This window comes from Coturnix japonica, chromosome 5 (genome assembly GCF_001577835.2).
Source record: "Coturnix japonica isolate 7356 chromosome 5, Coturnix japonica 2.1, whole genome shotgun sequence".
Lineage (NCBI taxonomy): Eukaryota > Metazoa > Chordata > Aves > Galliformes > Phasianidae > Coturnix > Coturnix japonica.
The window spans coordinates 6,947,351-6,961,269 of NC_029520.1; the positions used below are offsets into that span (position 1 = coordinate 6,947,351).

The 13,919-nt window shown below is 35.5% G+C and overlaps 1 protein-coding gene across 12 annotated transcripts in view; it reads right to left on the minus strand.

The window, feature by feature from the left end:
* PPFIA1 (PTPRF interacting protein alpha 1) overlaps positions 1–13,919 on the minus strand; it is a 54,042-nt gene that overhangs the window by 23,485 nt on the left and 16,638 nt on the right. For 8 of the 12 annotated variants that reach the window (XM_032445207.1, XM_032445206.1, XM_032445205.1 and 5 more), the window contains 13 exons: positions 10,426–10,527; positions 9,592–9,756; positions 8,673–8,747; positions 8,157–8,258; positions 7,701–7,922; positions 7,149–7,295; positions 6,291–6,425; positions 5,681–5,755; positions 5,168–5,251; positions 4,445–4,576; positions 2,258–2,320; positions 1,017–1,096; positions 608–740 (listed from right to left, as the gene is read on the minus strand). In XM_032445207.1, coding sequence (XP_032301098.1) covers positions 608–740; positions 1,017–1,096; positions 2,258–2,320; positions 4,445–4,576; positions 5,168–5,251; positions 5,681–5,755; positions 6,291–6,425; positions 7,149–7,295; positions 7,701–7,922; positions 8,157–8,258; positions 8,673–8,747; positions 9,592–9,756; positions 10,426–10,527 — 1,515 coding nt within the window. The remainder of the gene's footprint in view (positions 1–607; positions 741–1,016; positions 1,097–2,257; positions 2,321–4,444; positions 4,577–5,167; positions 5,252–5,680; positions 5,756–6,290; positions 6,426–7,148; positions 7,296–7,700; positions 7,923–8,156; positions 8,259–8,672; positions 8,748–9,591; positions 9,757–10,425; positions 10,528–13,919) is intronic. The other 4 variants (XM_015863674.2, XM_015863678.2, XM_015863675.2 and 1 more) reach the window with 1 other exon arrangement.

The window sequence follows — 13,919 nt, forward strand, 5'->3', positions numbered from 1 at the left end:
TTTTTTTTTTTTAAAGTCCACTTGCTTGAGGAATGCATCTATAAAGACAGTGATATTCAGAGAAACATAAAACAAAAAGCTATGATGCAGATACTTGGCCTCTTATGGATAAGTACAGTTTTAAAACAGCCAGACCCAATAGTTAAAACACCATTATCTTGGCTATATACTTCCTCAACAGATTTTTGCTAACAAACACAATGAAAACGTTCAAATCAGCTTTATGTAAAAGGAGAACTTGCAAGACTTGGTTGTAGGACGGTGAATGTTAGATTAGTGAACCAAAGTTGAAATCTAAAGTGCAGACACACAAAGGAAAGACTCTTTCATATTATATTGCACAGATTTATCATACTTAAAGCAAATTGGACTTTACAGCCCTAAAATTGCAGTCTGAAATAAAATTATACAGCCTAGTAGCTGTGTATTAGATATTCTGCTTCACTAAAAGCAAGCACATAATAAAACATATTTCCATATAAAAGATCCAGCCCTTTTAATGTTGTGTAATCCTATTCCACCAACTCCTTGCAACAGGTTAACTTCAACTCATTTAATCTGTTGCCAAATACTCGATTGCTGTCACTTCCTTTCAGAGTTCTATTACCTTTGAAGGCTCATCTCTGAGAGCTGCCAAACGGCCTTTCTGAGGACGCCTCAGCACAGAAGAGGTGCCATAAGAGTCTGCATGACTGTCAGCCACAGATGAAGATGTCATAGGGTATCTGAAATCTGGTCGGCTAAGACAGGAAGAAACACTACCATTAGCAAGATGAGGAGAAGAGTGAAACAAACTAAGAAACCCACCCCAACGATTTTTATTGTACCCAGGCTTTGTAAAGCCTTTTTTTTTCTTTTTTGAAGTGGTGTATTAGCTGCATTATCTGCTCTATAAAGTATGTTTTATAGCTACAACTGAAGTGTTTTCATTTATAATAGGTAAAGGATGGATTTTTTTTTTTTTCCTTTCAGGAAATTAGAAAAAAAATAATTGAACTACAATTAAGTGCTCGTACCTATGATGAAGAGACGTGGCTCTCAGTCTCACTTGGTCATTTTCAGCCCTTAATGCTTCAATATTTAAGACAAGTTTATCCTATAAAGATAGAAAATATGTAACAATATACATTAAAAAATTCAGCCTCATATCCTAAATCTATAAGCTAATACTTAGTCCATTGATCTAATTGTTACGAAACTCAAATGTAACCAGATTTAAAACAGCCTTGAACAACACATAACCAAAATGATTACTGCTACACAGTGCAGCACCATAACAAAAGGGCCCCCAAGGATAACTCTTGGTTCTCTACAATGTGAAAAACAAGTCCTAAAAGCATCCACGTTTAACTCTAGCACCCATAAATGCTGCAAAAACTTGGAATTGAACAAAGCAAAGCAATAAATGAGAAAACAATAAAAGACTATGAAAAGTGGCTGATGATAAACATCTGTGCCTTGTGTGAAAACTAGTGGCCTACATAAAAATTCAAAGCACATCCCATAAAGTATTCTGAATATATTCTTCATTTTATTACAAAAATCACAGCCCCTAATAGTTTGGCCTAGCTACTTACTAAAATGATTTGGGAAAATGCAGTACGCCTGTGATTTAATAAGCAATAGTATTATTTCAGAACAAGGTGATCATAAAATGAATCATCACTGCTTAAGGAAGCGAAATGAAAGGCCCCAATGCTATTATTCAAGAAGTGAATTTGCCAGTTACAGGGCCAGTCACTATTGAAAACTAAGTCTAATAAACATCTCTCTCAGAATTTTAAGACAGCTTTATCAAACAGGCATCTTACAACATCCACTGCTTCAAGTATACATCCAGGGGAAAATACCAACTGTTAAAGTATTTCTTTTTTTTTCTCTTACTGTTCATAGTTTTACGTATAAACAATAAAAAAAAATAAAATGCTATGTAATCTTTTAAACTTCAGCAAATTGCTAATATATCCATGCATATTCTTTGCATGTATTTGTTATACACTTTACATATATATATATATATATATATATATATATATATATATATGTTACATCTGAGAAAAAAAATATTATCTATAAAAACATCACAAAACTGAAGCAAACTAATATAAAATAAAGCACACCAGCCCACAAAATTGGTATTTTTGGACTAAATAGTGTTAATAATATTGAGCTTTAAGGGGTAAGCCAAATCTGCTTCTGCTATGAGGCAACACAGCAATTATTTTCCAATGTAACATTGCAGAAATACATATTATACCTTCTCATGTTGAAGTTCCTCTATTTGTTTTTTTGCATTTTCAATTTCTCGAAGAAGTGAATTCTAAAACAAAACATATCACAAGTTATTTATAAAAGCTTACCACTCCTAAACCATAACCAGTAAGAGCTACTAACAAACTTTGGTCATATTCTACAGATGTATTTTAATTTACCAGACAGCTTACTGCTCCTGCTGTTTCACTTTGATCACATCTGAAAGCATATCCTTTTACATATGCAGCCCTGTAAACAATGGATTTACTAACAGCAGAAACTCTATATCCAATTCAATACAAATACCTTATTTGATCAAGAAAGAAAGACACCAAATAATAACTATGCAGCTAAAGAACTTTAAATTTGTTCAGTGTTTTGGTTAATAAGGTACTACTGGCTATCATCACTGAATTTTCATTTTGTTTTCACTTGTCTGATTAACAAAATTACTATAACGCAAGAGCTGTTTTCTTCACAATTATGTTGCAACTTTTAAATAGCTCCAGTAAAGACACTTACAACTACTACAATCTGTTGAAAGTAGTTCCCAAATTCAAATTAAGAATCACCCGAGAGCTACAACAATCAAAAAGATTTTAAACTAACATGACCACAGTAAATGATTTTAAACCAAAGTCAAAAAACTCCCCCTTCTAATACTAAATTTATAACCACCTCATGTATTCTTTGCTTTTCAAAGTTGCCAAAAAGTTCTGCTAAACGCATTTCCTTGAGATGAGTAATACCACTATTTGCATTTTAAACATGTCATAAGCTTTCGTAAGTGAACAAACAAATCATTCTGGGAAAACAGCTTCAATGATTAGAAGGAAAGTACTCAAATTTTTATATGCGTGTTTCTTTCCAATTTATCACAGAAGAATGAGTTGCGGCAATACTTTTCTAGAAGCTGTTGCTGACAGTGAGGGACAGCTAAATTTTCTCATTATTCATGAATGCAGTCCAGGTTTGAGGAGTAAAGAGCGGTTTCAAGTTAACTCTAACACATCCCTCCCAACACTGACCATAAAAAAAAAAAAAAAAGCCATCAGCTGCTTCTCAGAAATCAAATGTATGAAAACTGTCAGAGCAACCTTAACAGTAAGGCCCATAACAAGAGTCAGAAGTACTGGGAGCAGCTGGTGATCTTGAAAATAGTGATCTTAAAAGCTAGAATGAAAAGTTTGCAGACTTACATGTCAGACAACTGACTTCCCTGTCCATGGCAAGGACAAGTAAATTCCCTTTCAATTCAAATCATTCTATGATCACACAGGAAGCATCTTCACCATTAACCCAGAAGACCAGAACCAGTAGTGCCTACATTTGTACTACAGTACTTGATTTTTCTTACCCCCGAGAATGCAAAAGAAGGAAAAAGAAAAAGCTGAATTTCTAATGAACTGAGGAGTAGGCAGTTCTACAACTCTCAAAATACCCAAAGGTTTAGGGATAAGAACTGAGTTAACATGAATCCATGAGAAAGTAAACACACATTGAAGCCTGAATACAACACTGTAAGCCACTCAGCTTTTACTGAGGCATTTCTCCAGATGGTCACCTCAGCCTCCTACAAGAAACTAACTGTTTACTAACCCAAGACAAAGCAATTTAGCAACGAAGTACTACTGGTAAAAGACACTTGTTTGTTGTTTTTTTTTAAAAGACAGGCATGAAAGAAAATCCTTAAGGACCTAGCTCCAAAAGCAGAAAGAAATCTAAGGTAAATACATAGAAATTTTAAAGAGGAATTAAATACAGGAGAAGGCTCTGACACGTGCACTGACAACACAAGGAATAGTTCCATTATATTTGTATAACCTGTCCATCTGGGGAAACAAAAAAACAAAGCCACATGATTGTCTCTGCTTGCAAGAATCTCACAATGATTTTGAAAAACCAAAGACAAAAGCTGTGGGAAATAAAAAGAATCTGAACTGAAAGGGTCACAGTTCAAGTCCTAATTCCTCCAACTTCCTGTATTACCCTGGAAAAGCCTATTTATGCAGTCCATACCAGTCAACTAAGAAAGAATAAAGCATCCTAACAGATGTGATCTCAATCCTGCATACCTCCTTCCCGCCCCCCAAAAAAAGACATGTTAAGAATATACTTCACATTACAAAATACAGAACTTACTACAGAATTATCTAATCAACAAACATGCTGGAATGTGACTTAAGGTTACCTTATCTTCCAAGGCAGCCATCCTTTCCTTGAGATGAAGCTGAAGCCTTTCATTAGATTCGGAGAGTAGCTTATCCACTGTTTCTGACAAGCGTTTATTATGCTCTTCATTCATCTTCTCTCTCTGCCGAGCCTAAGATAAACGACAAAAATTAAAATTCTTATGACAAAGTTACTGAAATAACTTGGAATTTACAATGTCTATAATATTGCCAGGTTGTAAAGCAGTATGCTTTCCTTAATCTACATTTTCCTTTAATATAAATTAATTTTCCAAAGGGATAAGAAATACTGTGTGTACCTCCAAGATTCTGCAAGGGAGTATAAGGGACACAAGATTGCAATGATCATTCAAGATAAGAAGTTTGAAAGTCTGAGCTTACACTTCAAAGCAAACCAGATTTCAAAAGCAATTAATTATTCATAACCTATAAATCATTTTTTGCATGCTCAGTTACTTCAGGAAGGTTTCTGATCTGCTCATCAGAAAGTATAATTAGCAATGAGGTAACTCCAAGCTTCATTCAAATTGATCAGAGACTTTCACCTGTTCTTTGAGACTGAAAGTTAACCATACAAAGTGGTTCAGATCTCCCAACTACAAGTCAGCCTGAACAATGGTTTATTTTAGAGCAGAAACAAAACTAGCTTTGCTGAATGACAGAAAAACATGAAGAGAATCAGACTTTCAGCTTTGTTTCTGTGCCAAAAATATGTATCGTACCCTCTGCAGTTCTTGATTCTTTTCTTCTAACTGTGCTTCCATCTGTCTCAGTCGCTCTTCTATATTGCCATGCCTCTCTTCAGCCTGTCAATTTAAAAAACAAAATCAGAATTTTTTAATAAAAAAACTTCCAAAAAGCATAAAAATACTGAAGAATGACTGTATATCTAACATGCTTTGTGTAACTGCCATTTATGGTAATATACAATGCAGAACGGATGCCTTCCTGTCACTAAGAGTACCTGGTGTGAGAGTTTGCAAAGCCTCTCATCACTAGATCCTATGAATCAACTCTCATTTGCAAATGATTTTGTAACAGCAGATTTTCATTTTAAGTTTCCCAAAAGCCAACCAAAAAAAAAAAAAAAAACAACAAAAAAAAAACCCCACAAAAAACCAAAACTAAATGCATTCTCAACTTCTCCTCACTAGCTCAGACACTGGTTTTTTGTTGTAGATCATGACAAAGCAGAAAGCAGCAAGCAGAAATGAAGACTGATATACAAATTCTACCTTCCTAAGTTTGGTGGTAAGTTCCAACACTTTAGCATCTTTAGCAGCAGAGTTCCCAGGAGACAAAAGGTCAGACTACAGAGCCAGTAAGGGATGGAAAAGATAACAGGGAAAGAAAAGAAACTAAGACTTCAAAGAGACACGCATACAAAAAGGTTCATTTATAGTTAACACATATATTACTTAAGATTTCACTATTCCGTTTGTAGTCCTCTAAAAATCTCTGTACTACTGACTACCCATTACTTCTCTCATCCTACATGTCTGACTTGGTTAACAGTCGAAGAAAACTGTACTTCCCCTTCAAAAATTGCTACTTTAAAACAATATTTTAATGCCTATTACTGAAAGAACTGTAATAAAACCCAACAAAGTAGTAGCTTTAAAAAGCCCTTTTGTAGTGCAACAGAGTTAAGAAGAAAAACTCAAACTCCAGAGAGAAATTAAAAGAACAGGACAAATCACAGTGTGTTTCAAGAGATGAGAAGAAAACGGAGATAATCTCTGAACTGGTTGGGGAAAAACTAAAACAGACCAACAAAAACAACAGTAAGAACAGATTTTTTATAGTGAGACACTTGCAGAGATAACACTGTCCCAGTTATCTCACCTTTGTAAGTGCTGCAACTCTCTGTGCCAGCTCAGCTTCTACCTCTGGTAAAGTTTCAGCTTTTCTCAAAGTCTGCTGCAGCTTTTGCTCAGCTAGTTCAAGCCGTTCTTGCAATTGCCTGTTCTTATCTTCACTCTATAAAGGATAATAATCAGCAATTTTTAGTGTTAAAATGGGAAACAATTTTGATCAAAGATAAAGTTAAAGGGACAGTTTACTGACTTTACTAGAACTAAGGACAACAAACTATCCAAAACTGGTTTCATGAACAAAGACAAGGCATCTTCCCTTTCAACATATGAAAGCCTTTTTCTTTTATTTATTGCAATTATTTTTTGCATGGATTCCAAAAGCAACTCTATCACGGAATATAGTAATGGTACAGGATCTATATAGAAAATGTTACAAACTTCCAACGTCAAGGCTCTGCTAAAAGCGAGTTGTATCAAGAACAAATTACTCTGTATTTTAAATAACACTAAGCACGTCATCAGAAAATTTGTATTAAAACATAAGTGTGTACAAAACTTACAAAAAAAAATTACGAACAATAATTAAGTAAGCATTGCCTGGCTTCCTTCAGTTAGAAAGCCATTGACTAAATAAAGGACAAAACCCCGCCCTTTGACACAATCAATCCATTGAAATACCCTAAAAATCATTTCTTCCCCAGTATATCTCATCTTCATTTCCAGGATAAAACTCCGTACAATACACTCCCCTCCCAAAAAATAATTATCAACAACAGCACACTATAAATATTTGTTTTCCTAAAAGCAAATTGAAATGCTTTAGAATAGTACAAACATTATTTCCATTAGCATTATGCTGAACAAAATGTACTGAGGAAATTACAACCTGTCGATGCATGGAGTCTTTAGTGGCTATTTCATTTTCAAGTTTATCATTGAGGTCATGCACAGATGTAGCTTCACGTTGTGCAGCGAGGTAGCGTTTTTCAAGAGTTGTAATTCTCTCTTCCATGTCCTCCTTTTGGGCCATAGTCTACCCAAAACACAAGACAGAACTTAGTCTTTAATATTGGAGATAATTATTTACTAATCAAACTGGGGAGCACACAAATGTGAGCATAAATCATAACTTCAGCTAATGAGTTCAAAGCCTCTCTTGTTTTTAACAGAATGTTTAAGATCACTAATTTTTACGTTAAGGTCCAAGTGTTCCATGAACTAAAGGTGTCTTTCAGTTTAGAAAGGATACATCTCTTCCAGAGTTCAGAAGACAAATTTTAAGGTACAGGTCTTTTAAACAAAAAAAGACCATCGTGCTGTAAGCAATTATGCCTTACCTTTAAACCAACCAACATTAAGGATGAACTGAGCACCAATAACGAATTTTATAAAGCAATTACAATTATGACTACCCCAATTTTGAAAGTTTATTCCTCACCTCTCGTACATCTCTCTGCAATTTTGTGTTCATTTCTTCAGACTTGATTAAGTCTTTTCTAGCTGTGTCCAGATCTTCTTCTAGCTCTGCTACTCTACTAGACAAAGCAGTAAGGCGTTCTTTCATTTGTGTCTGTTCCTTGTTTTGCTTATCTATGATGTCTTGGAGTTCAATCACTTTAGCAAGATTTTCATCATGGCACAAAGAACCATCAGAAGATCGCTATTAAGGAGAGAAAAATAATTACATATCACATAGAAATTTGAAAAAGAACAGTTAAGTTCACATCCCACCCCTGAAATAATTCTATTATGAGATAAACTGCAAAAACCTAAACAGGCTTTTTGATTAAATCTTCACTCATAATCTTCTATTATGGTTTGCAATTAAAATATTCTGGCTAATCTTAACATAATAATAAAAATAATCAGACAGCTTAAAGCAAATAGCCCTTACCTTCCCATTTGTAGTTGGTGTATTTTCTTGTTCGTGATTTATATCCAGCATCCCATCTGGAAGCGTTTTTTTCTGATTATTTTGCTCTTTCAGAATCATTAACTAAAAGAAAACAAAAGCTTATGTAAGTTTCAAGTTTAATTTCCATCTCAATAGCAATATAAAGAACAGCTGCAAAAGCAAAGGAGCAAAACAAAGTTACTGATTTCACTGCAAGGTATGTATTAAGAAAATATGTCACAAGTACTCAAAAAATATGCCACTGCTCCCCAACAGCAGCTGTTCTAAAACCACAGAAACTATTTTGTTTGTTTTTCTCAAGTTTGATTTTCTTTTTTTTTTCCCCCCTCTCTCCCCTTCTGCTCTTTCATAGTTACAGAATTAAAAACTACAGTCAACTCCACTTGGTAAAAATTAAAAGCACAAAATTGAAAGAAAATCTTTAATAACTGAATAAATGACAAGTATTGATTAAACACAGTGCACACCTGAAGAATACTTTTAAAAGAAACTTACCTCTTTATGTGTAGTACCTAGTTCTTCCTCCAATAAGCTACATCTTTCAAGTGCTACTCGTAACCTCTCTCTTACCTGAAAGAGTCATTTCAGTGATATCAACTATTTGAAATAAGGAAATCAAGTTCACACACTGTCATTCTGTCACACACTCTCGGGTTACAAACAGTGCTTTATTTTCACTACATTCAGAGATCAGCTTAATCTCAAGCCACTAGTAATTACAACAGGAACTACCAAAAAGAATTATATCTAGATAAACGAGTGTCTCACAATCTAGTTTTTTCTTCTTTTTTCAATCATTAGCATACTATATTCCAGCATGACCTGTACACATAGGCAAGAATTAAGCAAATCCAGAATTTACCCACCCTTTTGTAAGGTACAAAGCATGTGTGCTTTTCCTCATTCTCTACAAGGAAGAAAGGATATATATCTCCTGAAAATAACCTGCAAGACTTTATATACAAATTCACAAAAGTAGTTCAGCAAACTATGAGTTGGCAGCAAAATTCACAATAAGTTTCACCATTTGCATTGCCTGCTTCTAACATCAGGTACAGCTGAAGGGCGGAGCTCCTTTAAATCAGCTTTATTTAATAGCTCAGTGTAAGCAGATTTCTTTCCTCCTGTTCTCTCTAGTCCACTTGTTGTATTACACAATTAAAAGACTAAATCCTGATATTATACAGGTAAACAAACATGCTTTGCTCCAACAAATATATAAACCAAGCATGGTTTGGATGCAATATTAGCACATTTGACAGAATGATGGAATAAGCTTACTGCAATATAACACCTTATCTTGGGAGCACAGTTATTGACAGTATTTTAGTACGGTCTCCACTTTAATATAACAAGTATATACAACTGTATGGTTTACACTAAGAAGGAAAACATGAAGCAGCATAGTTATTACCTTTTCATCAAGGGCTTTATGGTGTTCAAATAAAGATTTTAGTGCTTTGAGAACTTCTACTTCACTAGAAACTCCTGCTGGAGACTGAGCTTGTCTCTTCACGACAGTCATTCTGAGAGACCGCTCATGCCTGGAGACGAGACACTCCAAATGTTCCAGTAACAGCTACAAAAAAAGAAAAAAAAAAGCAACAATTTTTATTCCCATTCTACAGAGTTACAGAAAACTGTGCCTCCAAAAACATGGCATTTTGACGTCTAAATTTCAAGCAACCATTAATTATACCAAGTCTAAGGATGCATTTTATTAACATTTCATTCATTTCACCCATACTAGAAGTGATATCAGAGCTAACGAATTCCCTATACTCTATGTAGTTTTAAAATCAGGTTTCTACTTAACTGACCCTTTCCAGTTCTTCCTCTAATCTGAAGAACAGCATGCTTGTCTGAAGGACATACAAATGAAATACCCTTAACTTTCTGCTGGCAGAATCTGTGTAATCTGATGGAAAAGACCACTACAGCTTGCCCACTCAACTCCTCTAATCTTGAGCACGATATATTTTCAAATCTGTAACTAGAAGAGAGTTGAATAACAGATAGTACTGTGATCTTAAATGCCTTTTTCCTGATTCTGCACAGCAATATTTGGAGCCATACATAAGCTTCCAGGCCTTCTTAACATACATTTGCACCCCCAGAATTACCCCTGTGCAAATAGCAAGGTAAGAAAGCATTGAGCTTTTCTAACTCAATATCCTTTTTTTTCCCCCCCTTCATTTCATTGGATGCTAGAAAACCAACGATCTTGGAGAGAAGACAAGGAACTAACCCTTGTATTATTTCTTTCAGCTTTCAGTTCAGCAATTTCTTCTTCCCTTTCAAGCAGCTGTTCCCTGCATACATTTAGCTCTTTTGTAAGCGCTGCGAATTCCTGAAATAAACCAGACAAATGTAAATACATTAAATCCTAGGATGTAGCAAGAGTGGATTCATATGAACACTTGATGGAATTTCTTAAAGAATTCATTTCAGATTTCTAAAGCCAATACATTTGTACAGTCACGATAAGCAGGCTTAAGTTTCAATGCTTAAAACAGTTATAAAGTGACAATAAAATACACTGGAACGGTACTATGATAACCTTCTTCTGTCTTTCCAGGTAATTACATGAGTTAGGGTAACCCTGTTCACAGAATCACAGAATTATCAAGTTGGAAAAGACTTGGAAGATCATCCAGTCCAACCATCACCAATACTTCCCAGCTAGATCACATTCATCAACACAACATCCAGACGTTTCTTGAACACTCCCATGGTCGGTGACTCCACCACCTCCCTGGGCAGTGCATTCCAATGCCTGACTACCCTTTCCAAGAAATAATACTTCCTAATGTCCAGCCTGAATCTCCCCTGGCGCAGCTTAAAACCATTCCCTCTAGTTCTATCATCGATTACACGAGAGAAGAGGCCAACCCCCAGCTCACTACAACCTCCCTTCAGTTCAACAAAGAGAAAAGCCTGTTTCTATTGCACTTGCATATTGTTTCTAAGGTTTGGGTTTTCTGATACAAAGAGATACTACTGCGCAACTGGAATAGCTACAATATCCTAAACTATTTCCATTCTCTAGCAACAATGTTACAAGAAACATAAAAGGCATTGGACCAACTGAAGGAGCACAATCCGGATACAATGTAAGATACAACTACATAGTATCATTCGGTAAATGCTGAGAATTCCATTCCAGCTTAGTTTGGTAACATTTCAGGTGTAATCTGAAACATTAAGAACAATTATTAGCAGTAAGCCTAAACATGAATGAGGTCATACTTTAGAGGACAGTGCTATATGAAACAGACCGCTTTTGTTAACTATGTCACTTAGGATAAGAAAATACACATCAGCCAACTCAGTAGCTGGTGAACATTACAGAAGATAGAAAAGCTAGTAAACTAATTAGTCTTCTCTATTTTTCTACTTTCTATAAAAGAGAAAGATAAATCATGTCTGTTAGAAAGCCCATAAGTACAGTTGCACTGCTAAGACAATCAAGGTAACAATAAGAATATGCTGTGTAAATACACTGCATAAAAGTTACTTCTCTAATCTTTCCAAACTCTGCAAGATACGCTGCTCAACTGGCAACAGCTGCATATCAAGTAAAGGCTTAAGATGGAGCTGTTTTGTAGTAAAATTCAAAGTGACAAAAAGCCATGCTGAAAACAAAAGGACACATCAACTATTTATACTAGTACGTCCATTCACTCTAACTGGAAGCTAAAACAAGCAGCCTAAAAACGTCTTAATTGAAGTAATTAAAAGACTGGTTTAGAATGCTTTAATCTAAAACACATACATGACAAAGAATTCTTTTGCACGATATATTGCCTAGAGAGAACTCCTTCAGGATTACTAACACAGCAGGTGCTAAAAGTTGTCATGAACAGAAAACAGCACCACCACAGATAGAGAATCCCTCATCATAACCACTCCTGCTAAATAAAAACTTATCATGCATATTCCAGTCAGAATTTGTGAGCATCATTAGCTCACCCCCAGTAACTCTGTGGGACTTTCCACGACTCCCAAGCAAATGACAGCATGCATCTCTTTTGCTCCAGATGGAAGCACAGGTAAACCCAGCCGAGGTTCTAAACGTGTAGTTCTTCACAGGCCCATCCCACTTATCTTTGTATATTATGCAACTGACTGTTTTCAAGTTGTAATGAAGTACTAGAAGTACTAAGTACAAGACTCAAAGTATTTCCAAAAGAGCTTGATACAAACTTACTTTATGGGTTGCTCTTTTCCCCCGTTTTCCAAACAAATAAAAATGCCTCCAAGTGCCAACATCAAAATCCAGAAGCATGGAGACTCAGAAAGGACATCAGGCTGACATGGTGAGCTCTACATTCCTCTAGACTATCTCTGTTCTTCAGGACAGAACACTGAAAGCAGTAAGGATTGCCAGACACTGTTTTGCCACTTGTCCTCAACTTAGTATCACTGTATGGCATTAATAAAAATGTTGCTGAGGACAACAATGAGCTCTGCCTACAGAAAAGCAGTGTATGTTTCAAAGGAAGTTGATTCACCCTTCAAATAATAATTACAGACAGTTCTGTTCCATTGCATTCTCCTGTGCAAATATAAACTGTAGCACAAATATATCATAATTCTGACACGAACCATCACACTGCGAGGCGACCCAAGAAGAACAATGTACATGGGAATTTATACTGCTGCTCCATAAACAGACTGACACGTATTTCTAGCATTGCATAATACATTCATTGCTGTTTGTTTTTACAAAACGTATTTGCTTAGAGTCCCATAAGCTGCTCCATAAAGAACACTCAAGTGTCCTCAGTTTCAGCTGATGCTGCCAAAAGACATGTCCTTTCTAGTTTAAATCACTCTCTTCAGCAGTAGATAATTTGTGATTTCCTCAAGCAGTTCGAAAGGAAACTTTGCAACTTCATGACCTAAAAACATTCTGATTTATCTCACCTTCTCTGGCACTAAATCAATGTACAGAAGCAAATACAAGAAACAAGAAAATTCATAAGCAGCTTTTTTACTTGTCCAAATACCATATTGCTTTGTACATAAAGAGAAGCTTGAAAGTTTCAGAACTGAAGATCTGCTTTGCTTCCAGTTGCAATCAAAATAATAAATACTCCACTCTGAAATTGACAGGAGTGGGAACTCAGAATAAGCCCGACAGAGCACTTACTACAAGAAACAGTGTGCCAAATATACTAGATAAATATCCTCTGTTGTTTAGAGTGCACTGGCAAAAACCCATGTAGTAAACTGAAATGCTTACTCAAAAAAGTAACTTTCTGAACCAAACGACACTCAATGTCAGAAAAGAAAACTCAGCAGAAAACTAAACTCAGAAGTATTAGCTCTGTTGCTGTTCAGTAATATATTTTCTGGGTTTTATCCACATATTCCAACATTTCTATATGTCTTCATTAAAAAGAACTGACCTTCACCCCCCAGTTCTAAACACCACAGACATTCTTCCAACAAGTAGCACCAGCTGATCTAGCTGTCAAGCCTGTAGAATTGCAATGTATGATCTTATATTTGACTACTTAAAAGATGATATAACATGGGTTGTACAGCAGGGATGCCCTTTCTATGATAACTGCAGAGAACAGTAGGGTTGCTTGAGACTTGCTTAAACATAAGACATTTTTGCACAGAACACAAACACCACTCAAGCAACTAAGGATTCAAGATTAACGGTAACAAGGTGACTATAAAACTTACTTTAAGGATAAGAGGGCAAGAAAAGCTTTTAGCTCATCAAGG